At 38.4% G+C, this 13829-nt stretch overlaps 1 protein-coding gene across 7 annotated transcripts in view; it reads right to left on the bottom strand.

The window, feature by feature from the left end:
• EZH2 (enhancer of zeste 2 polycomb repressive complex 2 subunit) overlaps window positions 1–13829 on the bottom strand; it is a 56584-nt gene that overhangs the window by 26374 nt on the left and 16381 nt on the right. For 4 of the 7 annotated variants that reach the window (XR_014618244.1, XM_084282649.1, XM_084282650.1 and 1 more), the window contains exons 2-5: window positions 8665–8788; window positions 8022–8150; window positions 5097–5213; window positions 312–450 (exon numbers count right to left, since the gene is read on the bottom strand). Coding sequence is in view for 6 of the 7 variants with exons in the window: in XM_084282649.1 (XP_084138775.1) it covers window positions 312–450; window positions 5097–5213; window positions 8022–8150; window positions 8665–8781 (502 nt within the window). In the remaining variant the exon portion in view is untranslated. The remainder of the gene's footprint in view (window positions 1–311; window positions 451–5096; window positions 5214–8021; window positions 8151–8664; window positions 8789–13829) is intronic. The other 3 variants (XM_084282652.1, XM_084282651.1, XM_084282653.1) reach the window with 3 other exon arrangements.

The raw sequence follows: 13829 nt of genomic DNA, 5'->3' as shown, positions 1-13829 counted from the left end.
GCTAAGCACTACACACATCTAGATGTTATACTATTACAAAGCTCTGAACCCTGAACACCAAAAACTTCTCCATGTTACACTTAGGCATTATGATGAATCACTTGGGGAAAAAAAGCATTTAATTTCTCCATACTTGAATACTTTGTAGCCTTATGAAAATGAAAGTAATTATATTTATATAAGGATTTCTATTACACCCAACATCTACACAGCATAGGCATTCTAGAGATACTATTGTAACAATCAAGTATCAGGCCTTAACAAATAAAACTGACAGAAATTATTTATGTAAAAAGAAGTGATTAGTATACCTGAGTGTTTGGGCTCACCTCTGTCTCCATGTACTTTCCCATCATAATTCTTGATAAGCTCTTCAATAAAGGTACCATCCTGGTCAAGCACTTCGTCTCCCATATACGGAATGTTATGTAAAACAGTTTCATCCTCTACCTAGTAAAATTGTTTGATCAGAATCGTTGTTAAATTGCATGTTCAGTTGGCCATATCACCACTGCTGTTTTCATAATCTACAACTGTTTAGGTAACAGTTAAATTGGCTTCACCACTTAGCATATTCACAGTTAACTAAAAACAAAACCCTCATCTTTATTCAACAACTTTTTGCACTAGTCTTGAAAGGCTTAAGTTTCTGACACTAACTCCTACCATTAAGGTCAGCAGTGTGTTGCAACAGAACTCCTACTACAGAAGCACAATGAGCTACCTAGCTTTGGGAAGCTTGCACTGATAAATTCACTCTCTTCCTTGCTTCTCTCAGTAATATGTGATAGAAATCGCCCTTTCATTCCTTTGCTAGAGACAAGAAAACATGATACAGAAAGATTCTAAATTCAAGTTGTCTAAACAGATAGCACAGAAATATGCCTCACACTATTTAATCCAAATGCCATTCTCAGTTTTGTTTTGTCTATATCCAGACTTAACCACATTAATAACTCAAAGTTTTATCAGTAGAATTTACAGACCTTGATACTCAGCTGTGTTTTCCAGCATTTCAAAAGAGCCTTCTATTGTTAGGAAAACAGACAATGCAACATTTCCTGCTGATCATCATTCTGCAGCAGTGCAAATACCCAAATACTGACAAATTGAAATGAATAGAAAAAATTGTGGAAGGACTCTGTACTTATACTGATAAAACTGGTTATTTAAATTGCTTTACTGTGATTGTCATCGTAACCATTTCAGCAAAAGCTATTGTATACAAGATGCTGTGACAAAGATTTGTAATAAGCTAAGCCTTTCAAGTAAGTCAAACACCTTTATCAGAAATCTAACATTACAGCTTGCATATACAGTAAGGCTAATTAGAAAAAAAGTCTAAACTATAGTTGCTATATAAAATCACCATTACATTAGGAGACTATTTCAGGACTGAGATCTCTTTAGTATGTAAGAATTATTATTCTGCTACAGGTATGTTGGTCACCTGTCTTACATAAGGACAGTCACATCCCTCAGAAAATATTTCTCATATTAAAAGCAGTGCACCTAAGAAAAGGCTACAGGTGATAATAGCAGATGACTCTCATCTGAGGGAGAAGTACAGAGGCATCCATCTGCTAACCTGACCTACTCTTGAGAGGAGTCTGCTGCTTACCAGGGGCTCGTATCAGGGACGCCACCAAGAGGCTGCCAAGCCTTGGACGCTAACTACCATTATTCATTGTTGCTGTTTCACATGGGCATCAGTGATGCAGCCAGGAGCTGCGTGAGGAGTGTTAAGAGGAATTACAGAGCCCTGAGAGCAGCAGTGAAGGACTCAGGAGCTCAGGTAGTTTTTTCATCAGTCCTCCCAGTTAGAGAGAAGTGGTTTGAAAGGGCCAATTGAATCTGTCAAATCAACAGGACTGGTGCCAAAACCGGGGGAGCATGGGACTGGCTTTGAGAAACCTGGTCTGCTAGGGGCTGATGGGATCCACCTGTCAGAGACAGAGATAGATGTCCAGAGCCTGGAGAAGGGTCATGAGTCAGCAGGAGAACACCTGAAGAACAGCAAAAGAAATTCCAGCCACTAAGTCAGCTTCATCGGGAGCCCAACTATCAAATGCCTCTACTCTAACACATGTAGCGCAGGGAACAAACAAGAGGAGTTAGAGATGCACACAGGCCTGCACGGCCATGACCTCATTGGCAATATGAGGATGTGGCAGGACAGCTGTGAAGGATATAGGCTCTTTAGGAAGGACAGACATGGGAAACAAGGAGTGGGCACCACACTATGTCAGCGAGCAGCTGGAGTGCAAGGAGCTCTGCCTGGGGACAGATGAGGAGCAGACAGAGAGCTTGTGGGGCAGGATTAGGGGAAGGCAGGGACAAAATAGTGGGGGTCTGCTGCAAGCCACCTGATCAGGAAGAACAAGCAGATGAGGCCCTCTCTAGACAAAACAGAAGCAAGATAGAAGCAGCCTCACATTTGCAAGCCCTGGTTCTTATGGGGTACTTCAACCACCCCACTATCTGTTAGAGGGACAGCACAACAGGGCACAGGAAATCCAGGAAGTTCCTGGAACACATGAATAACAAATTCCTTCTCCAAGTGACAGAGGAAGCAAGGAGGAGAGGCGCTGTGCCAGACCTCATTCTCACCAACATGGATGGGCTGGTGGGAAACATGAAGGTCAAGGGCAGCTGTAGCTACTATGACCATGAAATGGTGCAGTTTTGCATTCCAAGGACTGTGAGGAGGGAGCACAGCAAACTCACTAGCCTGGACCTTTTGAGAGCAGACTTTGACCTCTTCAGGGGTCTGCTTGGTAGAGTGCCATGCAACAAAGCCCTGAAGGGAAGAGGAGCCCAAGAAAGCTGGTTAATACTCAAGGATCACCTCCACAAAACTCAGGAGTGATGCATCCCAGCAAAGAGGAAGTAAGGCAAAAACACCAGGAGGCCTACATAGACGAACAGAGCTCCTGGCCAAGCTCAAGCAGAAAAAGGGTCCTACAGAGAATGGAAGCAAGGACAGGTAGCCTGACAGGGATACAGACACATTGTCTGAGCAGCCACGGATCAGGTTAAGAATATCAAAGCCTTTTTAAAATTTAATTTGGCCAGGGACATCAAGGGTAACAAGGAAGACTTCTATTGGTATGTCAGTGATAAAAGGAAGACTAGGAAAATTGCGGGCCCCCTCCAGAAGGAAACATAAGACCTGATTACCTAGAATATGGAGAAGGCTGGGGCTCTCAATGACTTTTTTTTTTTTTTTTGCCTCAGACTTCACCCACAAGAACTCTCTAGCCACATAGCCCAAGTCCCAGAAGGCAAAGGCAGGGATAGGGAGAATTGTGAACTGCCTGCTGTAAGAGAAGACTATGTTCAAGACAATCTAAGGAATGTAAAAGTGCAAAAGTTCATGGGACCTGATGAGATGCATCCAAAGGCCCTGAAGAAACTGCCAGATGTAGCTGCTAAGCCACTGTCCATCCTATTTGAGGAGTCATGGCAGCGCAGTGAAGTTCCCAGTGACTGAGGAGGGGAAACATAACCCCTTTTAAAAAGGGGGGAGAGGAGAAGACATGGGGAGCTACAGGACAGTCAGTCTCAACTCTGTGCCTGGAAAAATCATGGAGCAGTTCCTCCAGGAAACTACGCTAAGGAACACGAACAATGAAGTGGTTGGTGACAACCAGCATGGCTTCACAAAGGGCAGACCATGCCTGACAAACCTGGTGGCCTTCTACAATGGAGTTACAGCATGAATGGACAGGGAATGAGCAACTGACATCTACCTGGACTTGTGCAAAGCATTTGACACTGTCCCCCACAATATCCTTGTCTCTAAATTGGAGAGACATGGATTTTATGGATGGACAACGCAGTGGGTGAAGAATTGGCTGGATGGTTGCACTTAAAATAGTCAATGTTCAAGTGGAGATCAGCGCTTAGTGTTGTTAGTGTTGTTCCTCAGAGGGTCAGTATTCAGACCACCACTGTTTAACATCTTTGCTGGCAACACAGACAGTGGATTCATGTTCACCCTCAGCAAGTCTGCCAGCAACACCAAGCTGCATGCTGCAGTTGTCATACTAGAGGGAAGGGATGCCATCCAGAGGGACCTGGACAGCCTCAAGATGTAGGCCTGTATAAACCTCATGAAATTCAACAAGACCAAGTACAGAGTCCTGCATCTGAGCTGGGGCAATCCCAAGCACAAATATATGCTGGGTGGAAAATGGATTGAGAATGGCTCTGGGGAGAAGGACTTTGGGGTGTTGGTTGACAAAATGTTCAACATGAGCCAGGAATGTGTACTTCCAGCCCAGAAAGCCAACTGGGCCCTGGCCTGCATCAAAAGATGGATGAGAAGAAGGTTAAGGGAGGCGATTCTCCCTCTCTACTCTGCTCCTGTGAGACCACACCTGAAATACTATGTTCAGCTCCGGGGCCCCCAGCACAAGAAACACATGGACCTATTAGAACAAGTCCAGAGGAGGGTCATAAGGATGATCAGAGGGCTGGAGCACCTCTTCTTTCACCTACAAAGGAAGGCTGAGAGTTGAGATTGTTCTGCCTGGAGAAGAGAAGGCTCTCTTCCAGTACCTAAAGGGGGCCCATAAGAAAGTTGGAGAGGAGCTCTTTGTCAGAGAGTAGCGATTGAACAAGGGGTAAGGGTTTTAAACTAAAAAAGGAGAGATATACATTGGACGTTAGGAAGAAATTCTTCTCCCAGAGGGTGGTGAGACACTGGAACAAGTTGCTTAGAGAAGCTGTGGATGCCCCATCCCTGGAGGTGTTCAAGGCCAGGTTGGATGGGGCCCAAAACAATCTGATCTAGTGAAAAGTGTAGAGGGGTTGGAATTTGATTATCTTTAAAAGGTCCCTTCCAACCCAAACCATTATATGATGAAATTAAATACAGTACAGCTTTGTTTACAGCAAGGTTGTAGATACTGAAGGTCATTAAGAACACAGGTTTAGTCTGCAATTAGTAATACCTTCTTTATTAGTAAAAAAAAAAATACCTTTAATACCTTTTTTTTTTTTATTAGTAATACCTTTAGTGTTTTATTTCTAAAACTAACCCCCTCTCTTTTCACCATACATTTCTCCTTGCACCACCTTTTTAAACTTACCATAAAATTTTGTTGAAGAGGTGACCAAGAATACATTATAGGCACAGATGCAACAGCATTGAGAGTCTTTAGTGGGATGACTTGTTTTGGAAAATCTATGTCACTGGTAACAGAGCACTGAAATAAAAGGTTGAAATTACACTTACATAGCAATTTCAGGGGGAAAAAAAAAAAACATACAGAAATCACTCTACAATGAACAAAATGGTAAGTGTTTGTCAAAATTCGCTAGACCTGCCTTTGAGAAATGCTTCAGATTTGTATGGCATAATAAGAACAGGTTTCACAAGAAAAAAGATGCAGGAATTGTTTTAATACCTCTGTCAATAGAACATGTGGTGTTTTTTTTTCCTCCACATAATACTAAAGTGACTGTGTTAGATACTTAGTATTTTATTCAGACTATTCAGCCTGCCATAAGCCATTTTTTGTACCTCAGAACAGATTTAGTACCTTTTGCTGCTACACTGGTCTTAGGAGTATTTACTGAAGCCATCACAGGCAGATGAAAATTCCCTTGGCTTTAGATCAATACACTGCAGAAATCATGTATGATACAGGTTAAAAAATAAAATTTTATTTTAATGACATCAAGACATCTTATGGAAATTGATACTTCATATATGCCTTGTTAACTCCTGCCCTGCTTACTGTCTGCGTATCTTTATACTATAGCCAAATCTTTGATTATGGTCACTGTTTACAAAGAGCAGAGGAAAATTAACATCTTACTGTGCAACTCTGGACATGTCAATGAGTTTTTTTTTTTTTTTTTTTTTTTGAAATTCTAATGTGTATGCAGCCTCCGAAGAATAAACATACCACAGAAATACAAAACAACTTCTAGGTTATTCTTGCATCAATTCAACAGATAACAGATACAGAGATACAGATCAGATCTTCTCAAGTAGTTGAACAGCAGTATGAAAAACTCCTAAAAAAATGTTACAAGCCAAAGCAGATAGGAAAATACAACGTTAGGTAAAGTACAACAAGGAAGGAACGTAGAACAGCTATCATAGCTACCTGAAAGGAAAAAAGGAAGTGGAGACAAAAGATCTTTCTCCTTTCCAGAAGGGAAAGATGAACAGAGCTTCACATTTCTAAAGAAATACACAAAGTAATATAACAAACAGCATACAGAGACAGTACCCCAGTAGAATGATACAAGCCAGGTTTTTTATTTTATTTTTAAATACGCAGGCAATGAAGTTAGATTTCTGCTGTGTATATCAATACTCAAGACACTGTGCTATGATAGTGCTTTATTGCCATTTCAGGTTAATATTTAGTTTTCTAGCTAGCAGCCTTCTAGCACATTTTTCATTTAAAGAAAAACACAAAAATCATTACTTTTACCGTTGGAACTAGAAATCTCAGACTGTGTCAAAATGACTCAAGGTGTTTAGTACAAAGTCCGTTATGTTCCCCCATTATTTAGGTATGGAACTCAGCTTGATGTTTATTAGGCTAACACATATGTGGTATTGTCTCTTGTTGATGCTAACTGCACTAGGGACTGGAAGAAACCTACATCATCAGCAACGCCCTACAGACTTCATCAAGAACACCAAGTTTCTCAAATCCTTTCAATCAAGTAACTTAATTTCTAGCCATTATCCTATACAACTCTGAAGAAATTTAGCATATTAAGAAAGAAAAAGACTTAAGTAATCTTTCAACACCTCCCATACTACTTTCTTTCACTTCTCTCACTATGAATTATAGCAATCTTAAATCAAGTAGTAGAGTTCTTCTAATTCATGGAGACAGACTGGTTTTGAATACAGTAATTAGTGTGCTCCATCAGTTCAGGCAAGAAATCAATTCAGGCAAAAGAGTAAAATAAAAGAATAGTAAATCAAGCTACAAAAAAAAAAAAAGAGCAATAGAGGAATGGTGAGACATGATCTTCTATCAAAAAAATGAAAACTGGATGTATATCTCTCGGTTATTATGAGAGGTTCTGATCCCAAAGTGCCATATAATAGGTGTAGAGCTGTACATGAGAGCTGCACATTCAATCATGCTTAAAGGAAAACAGTCAGGCACACAAATGCACCTCTATGATATAAAGAAAATCAGCTTCCCTCTAAAATTTTAGGAAAAGGAAAGCCTGACAAATTTCCTTGAATAGGAAGGTGTTGCTTTTTCTTCTTATAAACCTGTATGCAGTAATGTCTTCATTCTCAGTCTAATGAGAAGAGTTAGGTTTTCAGATAATTACACATGAAGCATCCTCAAACTGGCTAAGTCTGAAGTGTCTAAAGAGCAACTGACAAACAAGATAAATTAAGCTGGGTTGAGTGATGGAAATTGGAGTGGACTCCAACCACTATTTCAGCTACCAACATAACAGCCAATTTATGTGTTCAACTCAGCATCAGAATCATGGAAGCTTTTTTCACAAATCTAGTGTTTAGTCTGAATATGCAACATAATGGTGTACCAACTCCTTTCAGAACCTGTGTGTTTGAACAACTCTAAGTATAAAGAAGACTTCTTCAAATAGTTATGTTCACACCTTTCATGTGTTTTAACTTAGTAAGAACTAAAGTAACTAGTCATTTGTACCACAGGGGATCAACTCTGATAGAAGCAACACTAGACTCCCAGTATCAGTGAGACTGAGACAAAATGATTTGATTAAAGGATGCTGAAGTACAAGCCACGTATTATCAGAAGTTTTGGGCTTGTGGGACACTCAAAGCTTAGTACCCTGCTATTTCGTGATTTCCAGACAGAAGTCATCTGATGGAAGTTATCTGATGGATAAATAACTCCTTTACTTGTAAGAAAATTGTTTAGTTGCAAAGTCATATCAAGCTGGTAAAAAAATTAAAAGAACAGCCAAATTTACTGTAATAAAATTAAAACATGCTAACAACCTTGTAAGGGGAATTACCACAACACATGTTAACCAACCTCCCTGGTCCCGCGCAATGAGCTCACAGAAGTCATGATGTGTACAGGCTGTATCCTACGTTGTTTCCATTCTTGATTTAATATTTCAGTTCTTTCCAGTATCTTCTGACGATTAGAATTAAACATACTCTAAAAATTAATCACAATTGTAAACATTACAAATAAATCAAAGACTATGAACTAATCTGCTAACATCTTAAGGCATAACATATACTAAAACCAAAAAATTTAAGAAGCTGCTCAACACTGAACTGGCCCAGTTTTGCTTAAGTGTCAGACTATAATAGATTGTTATCCCTTTCTTCGACTGAAACCAAGTTCTCACATTTAGAGCCTTACAGGTTTAACATGGAATTAAATTCTAAAGAGAATTAGAAAGAGTAGGTAGCTAAAGGAACTGCCGTACTTGCTCTCCAGTCTCTTCTGATACTTGGCACACTTGATTCAATCATATACAAATGGATCACACCTACTTGCAATATCAGAGTTGAGATAAGATTCAGTATGTTAACAAAATATTTCATAAAACTGTTATTGCAGTTGTTAACTGTAGGACAACTTTCACAGTCAATCCAACTCATACTACAGAAGAAAATTGATTTTGATATCAATTTTTAAACAATCTAACCAAAAGATGACATACCTTTACTTCATCTGCACGTCGGAACCTCTTGAGCTGCCTCAGTCTCATATATTCTGATTTCACACGCTTTCGCCAACAAATTGGTCCCTTCTCAGATTTTTTTCCGGTTTGACCCATGATTATGCTGCAAGAGACAACATCATATTAATACTACCAAACCCATCCCCTCTGCTTACAAAAGAAGTTAGAGCAATGGGAAAAGCTGGATAGAGATATTCCTTTAATACCTAACATACTTAATTCCTTTCAATCATACACTTGAAACACCATCCCAGTCTAAGTAACAACCACCACCACCATTTCCACTGTTAACTGGAAATAAATCAGACACGTTAAATAATGGAAAGACAATCTCAATTTTTAGGTAATATAGAATATCAAAATCGTCTCAGTTAGGGTTCAGCCAAAAGACATGATAGACACTGGAAAAAGTAATTTTAATTAAGAATCAGTGAAAGACACTGAAGGAAAGTAATCTTAGTTACAAATCATGGGGACCATTCACATTTGGTTTAAGCACTCCTAATACCTACATAAATAAAAGTACCCGATGTATTTAAATGAGTAAAGCAGAACAAATCAAACTCCCCACTGCAAAGAGATAGGTTAGAATCCATACAAGCAGTCTTGTAAATTAGATTCTGGGCAGCAATGTTCAAGACAGACAGATCTTCCCCTCCTCACAGGAATGGTCATTAAGATAGTAAACCCTGCAGTAGGCTTCTAGAGTAGATTTCGAGTGCACAGATGTACCAAGTACGGTCTTCCTCATCAGCCACTCAATTGCCAACGAGTTCTAGAAATTCAGACGTACATAAGTTTTGAGACAGACCTCACTCTTTTCTCAGGTACAACATGAACAACTAAACTGTCCAGCTGTTTGCAAACAGGACACAGATTCTACTTTTACTGATCACCCAGCTAGTACCAAATGCTTCATTTTTATGTTTCACGACCATTGGCACTGAAGTTGTATTTTATATTACAGAAACTGCTGGAACATGTAAATCTGCTCAGCATTTTTCAAAATCAAGGACCATATACTGCACCCATGCTGACAACTCTTTTGAAAGCATTCATAAACAAAGCCACTACTACACTGAAGACTTACTTCCTCTCCAGAGTTACACTGTAACAAAACCTGTATTTCACTGAACAGCTCACAATAGCCATCAGAGGCTGAAAGGCTTAAGTGTCCAGTTGCCCAAGAAAAATGCTTTCTCAAATGAGCATAATCAATTTGAGCAGAAACAATTCTAGCCTTTATTATCAAGGTACAATATAAGTAAAGATGAACAGAAATGCACTCTTCAGGCTTGAATCAGATACCCAGTGCCACTTCTGCCACACCATACCAGTCCACACCTGTAAGTCACAAGTAAATACTTAATTTAAAAGATCTTTGTAGGCAGAGCTCAATTTTCAGCAGTTTTGTACTGAGTGGATTTGAGTTCTACAAGAACTCATGATAATCTTGAAAAGAAAAATCAGTGCAGATCCTGTTTGTTCTCAATACTATGCCATAATTTACATTAATTTCCAATGATTACAATATAATCATTGAATAAAAAGTAATAGTCTAAGAGCCTCACACATATTTGTACACAAGAGATTAATATTTTGGAAGAAAACATACTGGATATTCAGGTTGAGATTAAAAACAAACAGCAAAATTCCCAAATCATAGGAAGTATCCTTTGAGGGAAAAAAAGGCAAGGCATACATGATGTTTCCCATAATGCAAGAGAACCTGACTTACACAAAGGGGAGGACAGTAAACTAGAAGGGAGAGGTCAACCTAGAGCAAAGGAGTCAAACACAGCTGATATGTTTCCATGCCTCAAGGCAGCAGGTAGAATCTACCTGTATTTCATTTACCACAACACAAGTGACTACAGGAGAAAGAGGTTAAAGATAATTAAAGTGAAAAATCACAATCCATTCATGTTAGAGCACAGTGAAAAGGATTGGTGATTCAAAATGCACTATGATATTGATTAGAGAATGGCATAAAAGCATCATGGAAAAAAAAGTAAATGCATTGTATTATATGCTAAACTAAGCAAAGGAAAAATATGGAAAAACATCCCTTTAACTGGAAATAAATCAGACACGATAAATAATGGAAAGACAATCTCAATTTTTAGGTAATATAGAATATCGAAATTGTCTCAGTTAGGGTTCAGCCAAAAGACATATAAGAAGTATGAAGGAATTCAAAAGATAAATGAAACCTCAGCTGACAACACTAAAGTAGCACATCCCATTAAGAACAGGACAAAACACAACTTATGTTTATTTTAATACTGCATTCAGCACAGTCCGTTCAATTTTAGATTTTTGCAAAATCATAAATGATTCAGGTCTTAAAAAAGCATTCTCAACTTAAATTGCCAGATAAGCCCTAATCAAAAGTATATCTGCATGGAAACCATATATAATTAGGTTAATAATAATAGAATGATGGGAATTCTGTTTATTTTATCACAGATCTGAAATACTGCCTCAGAAGTCCCCAAAATTGGAGTCTAAAACCAGAGAGAAGTATCTCCATCTAATAAACAAAACAAGTATATTCAATTTACCCAGTAATGAACATCATGGTTACATGGTGTGCTAAAATGAGAAGAAAAATAATTCATACTTTACAAGACAAATGCTTCCTTTTAAAATACTACACACAGGTCATTCATCTGATAACAAATGAGTTTTAAAAACTCATTTTTTTTCAAACTAGCACTAGTTTGAAGCTGCTATTTGAGGCACAACATGGACAACGGATTTAGTATTGAAGGTACCAGATAAAAAAAATCCTAGAAAATAAAGAAATATGCTACAACTTCATATAAGCAACAGTAAGAAACATTTCAAGATAAAGTAATAATGCTAATGTGCAAAGATCAGTGGGATACACACAATACATTAAGTCAAATACATACAAACAAATTAGAAACGTCCTTTAAATGGCAAGTCCACAGTAAGACAAAAAGCACTGAGTAGAAAGGAAGAATACACATGTATATGTTAAACAAAAAATACAGCTAAGAAAAAGTGTTATGGATACAGGGTTGTATAATATCAATTTTGAAAGAAATCTGTTTTCATTTATTGTTCCTTTCTTTAGCAGCAGTTTTGCAAGCCAAGTGAACCATATTTGTAAGTTTCTGGGCAGTTGAACATCTCTAAAGCAGAATTATATTACATTTTAACAGATATACCGCAGTAAGAGTAATTGTTCTTTTGTCCCCATGTCTCAGGGGGAAATATTAATGCATTTTCATAGAGGACAGTTAATTCCCATGGCGCATCTTCATAGTAGGACTATAGAAATTATCTATGATACTTTATTAGCACCAGCTAGAAGGTCTACCAAAAAAAAAAAAAACACTGCAGAAACTAAGCCTGGGAAACTGGGCTAATATATTGCCCAGACAAGGACAGCCTACTATGCTGGGTCATTGCTAGGAGAAAAAAAAAAAGGAGAGGAAAAAAAATTTAAAAATCAAAGATGGATTCTTACAGAAGGATGCTGTACACCTCCTTTCAGGGATGGAAATAATTTAGAGAACTAAAAGACTTCAGAGAACCATCAATGTAAACTTGGCTTCTGGAGCAAATCCAGGACTTGTAAAGGTGCTCTCTCAAACCTACTGTTCATTCATTTGCACTAGTACCTGTGTGTAAGGAAAACCTTTTCCAAATCACCTTCTACAATTTCTGCAGTTCACATTTGTATGCAACTCTAAGCTGCAAACTACACTTTACTACACAAGAAAAAAAAAAAGCCTGTACATTTTCATTAAATGATTTTGTATGGGATTTGCAGCTAAGGTTGCAGAACAGAAAAGCTAGGGATATTTTTAAGACTGATTTTGAAACCTTTTCATTAAAAAGTTTCCAAATATTCCCTACAATATCACAAGCTAATTCTATTTAAGAATAGTTAAAGCTGTCTTAAGACAACATAATGTTAAACAATTTACATTTAGCAAATAAAAACATGATTCTGGAATATCTTTGTGCAGGAGTGTGATTCAGACAGCCCCCAGTTGAGTCCTTCTTCTCAATTTTCCTTTCTGAATCCTGGTACTTCTATTGCTTAAAGTCTTCCCATTTGTTCATCCTCTTTGATGAAACAGCCTGCAGAAACTGTGCAATTGCTCATGATCTCAGTCCTGAGACTTCTTCTAAAAGAAAGATACTGTACAGTCAACTCAGTCATTATTTATAAGCAGATTATCTCATCTCAAAAAAAAAAAAAGAGAAAGAAAGCACAACTCTAAAGCAGTTATCTTGCCTCTAGAGAAAGCTCATTTCCCAAAGCACAGAATGACTTCCTTGCAGAACCTGAGCCAACCTTGCCTGATCATACCTGGCTTCATACTATAGAGAACAGCCCTGACAGAGCTTCCTGCATCTATTTGCAGAAGAGGGAGCACTGAGAAATGCAGTGAGACACATCAAAGGAGTTCTAGCTTCAGCTTGGTAAAGATCTCACTCATTCCAGACTGGACAATCATCCTGACACCACAAAAAGCACAGAGATGCTTATGCCCCATCTAAACAAAGTCCTCAAGTCCAACACAGAGCAGAAGCTATCCAGTCTTTCCACAACACAGGATCACAGAACTCAAGTGACCCCACACTGTCTACTCTGTATAGCAGTGTCCCTACATTCCTCTCCACACATCTCACACCACCCCTGTTTTTCCCATTACCAATAATATCGCAACTAATTCCCTGAGCTATAGCCATTTCATAGCATTAAGTACACAGGTGGGTAGAATTGGGTGTTAGTTATATTAATGGAAGGACCAACACAATTTGAAGCAGAGCATCATCAAATGAAAAGTAATAGAAATAATGCCTCTTTTTGACCAATGAGGAGCCTTAACTATGGTATTAGGAATGAGATACACCAACCCAACTAAACAATGACCAAGAAAAACCGTACAGAAAAAAAAATAGACACAGAGGTGTTCTTTTCCATTTCCATTCATGCTTGCCTAGCTGGAAATGAAAAACAACAAAATATGCAAGTGTCTTACAGCATGCATGCTTGTACTAAATAAACTCCATTAAGCATTTCATAATGAAATTTTGTACAAGATCCATATGCTGTACACTGAGTTTTAAAAAACTGCATGAGCTTAAATCTGACAACT

Source organism: Netta rufina, assembly GCF_964035555.1.
Source record: "Netta rufina genome assembly, chromosome: 2".
Taxonomy (NCBI): Eukaryota; Metazoa; Chordata; class Aves; order Anseriformes; family Anatidae; genus Netta; species Netta rufina.
This window is presented reverse-complemented; position numbering and strand designations above follow the sequence as displayed.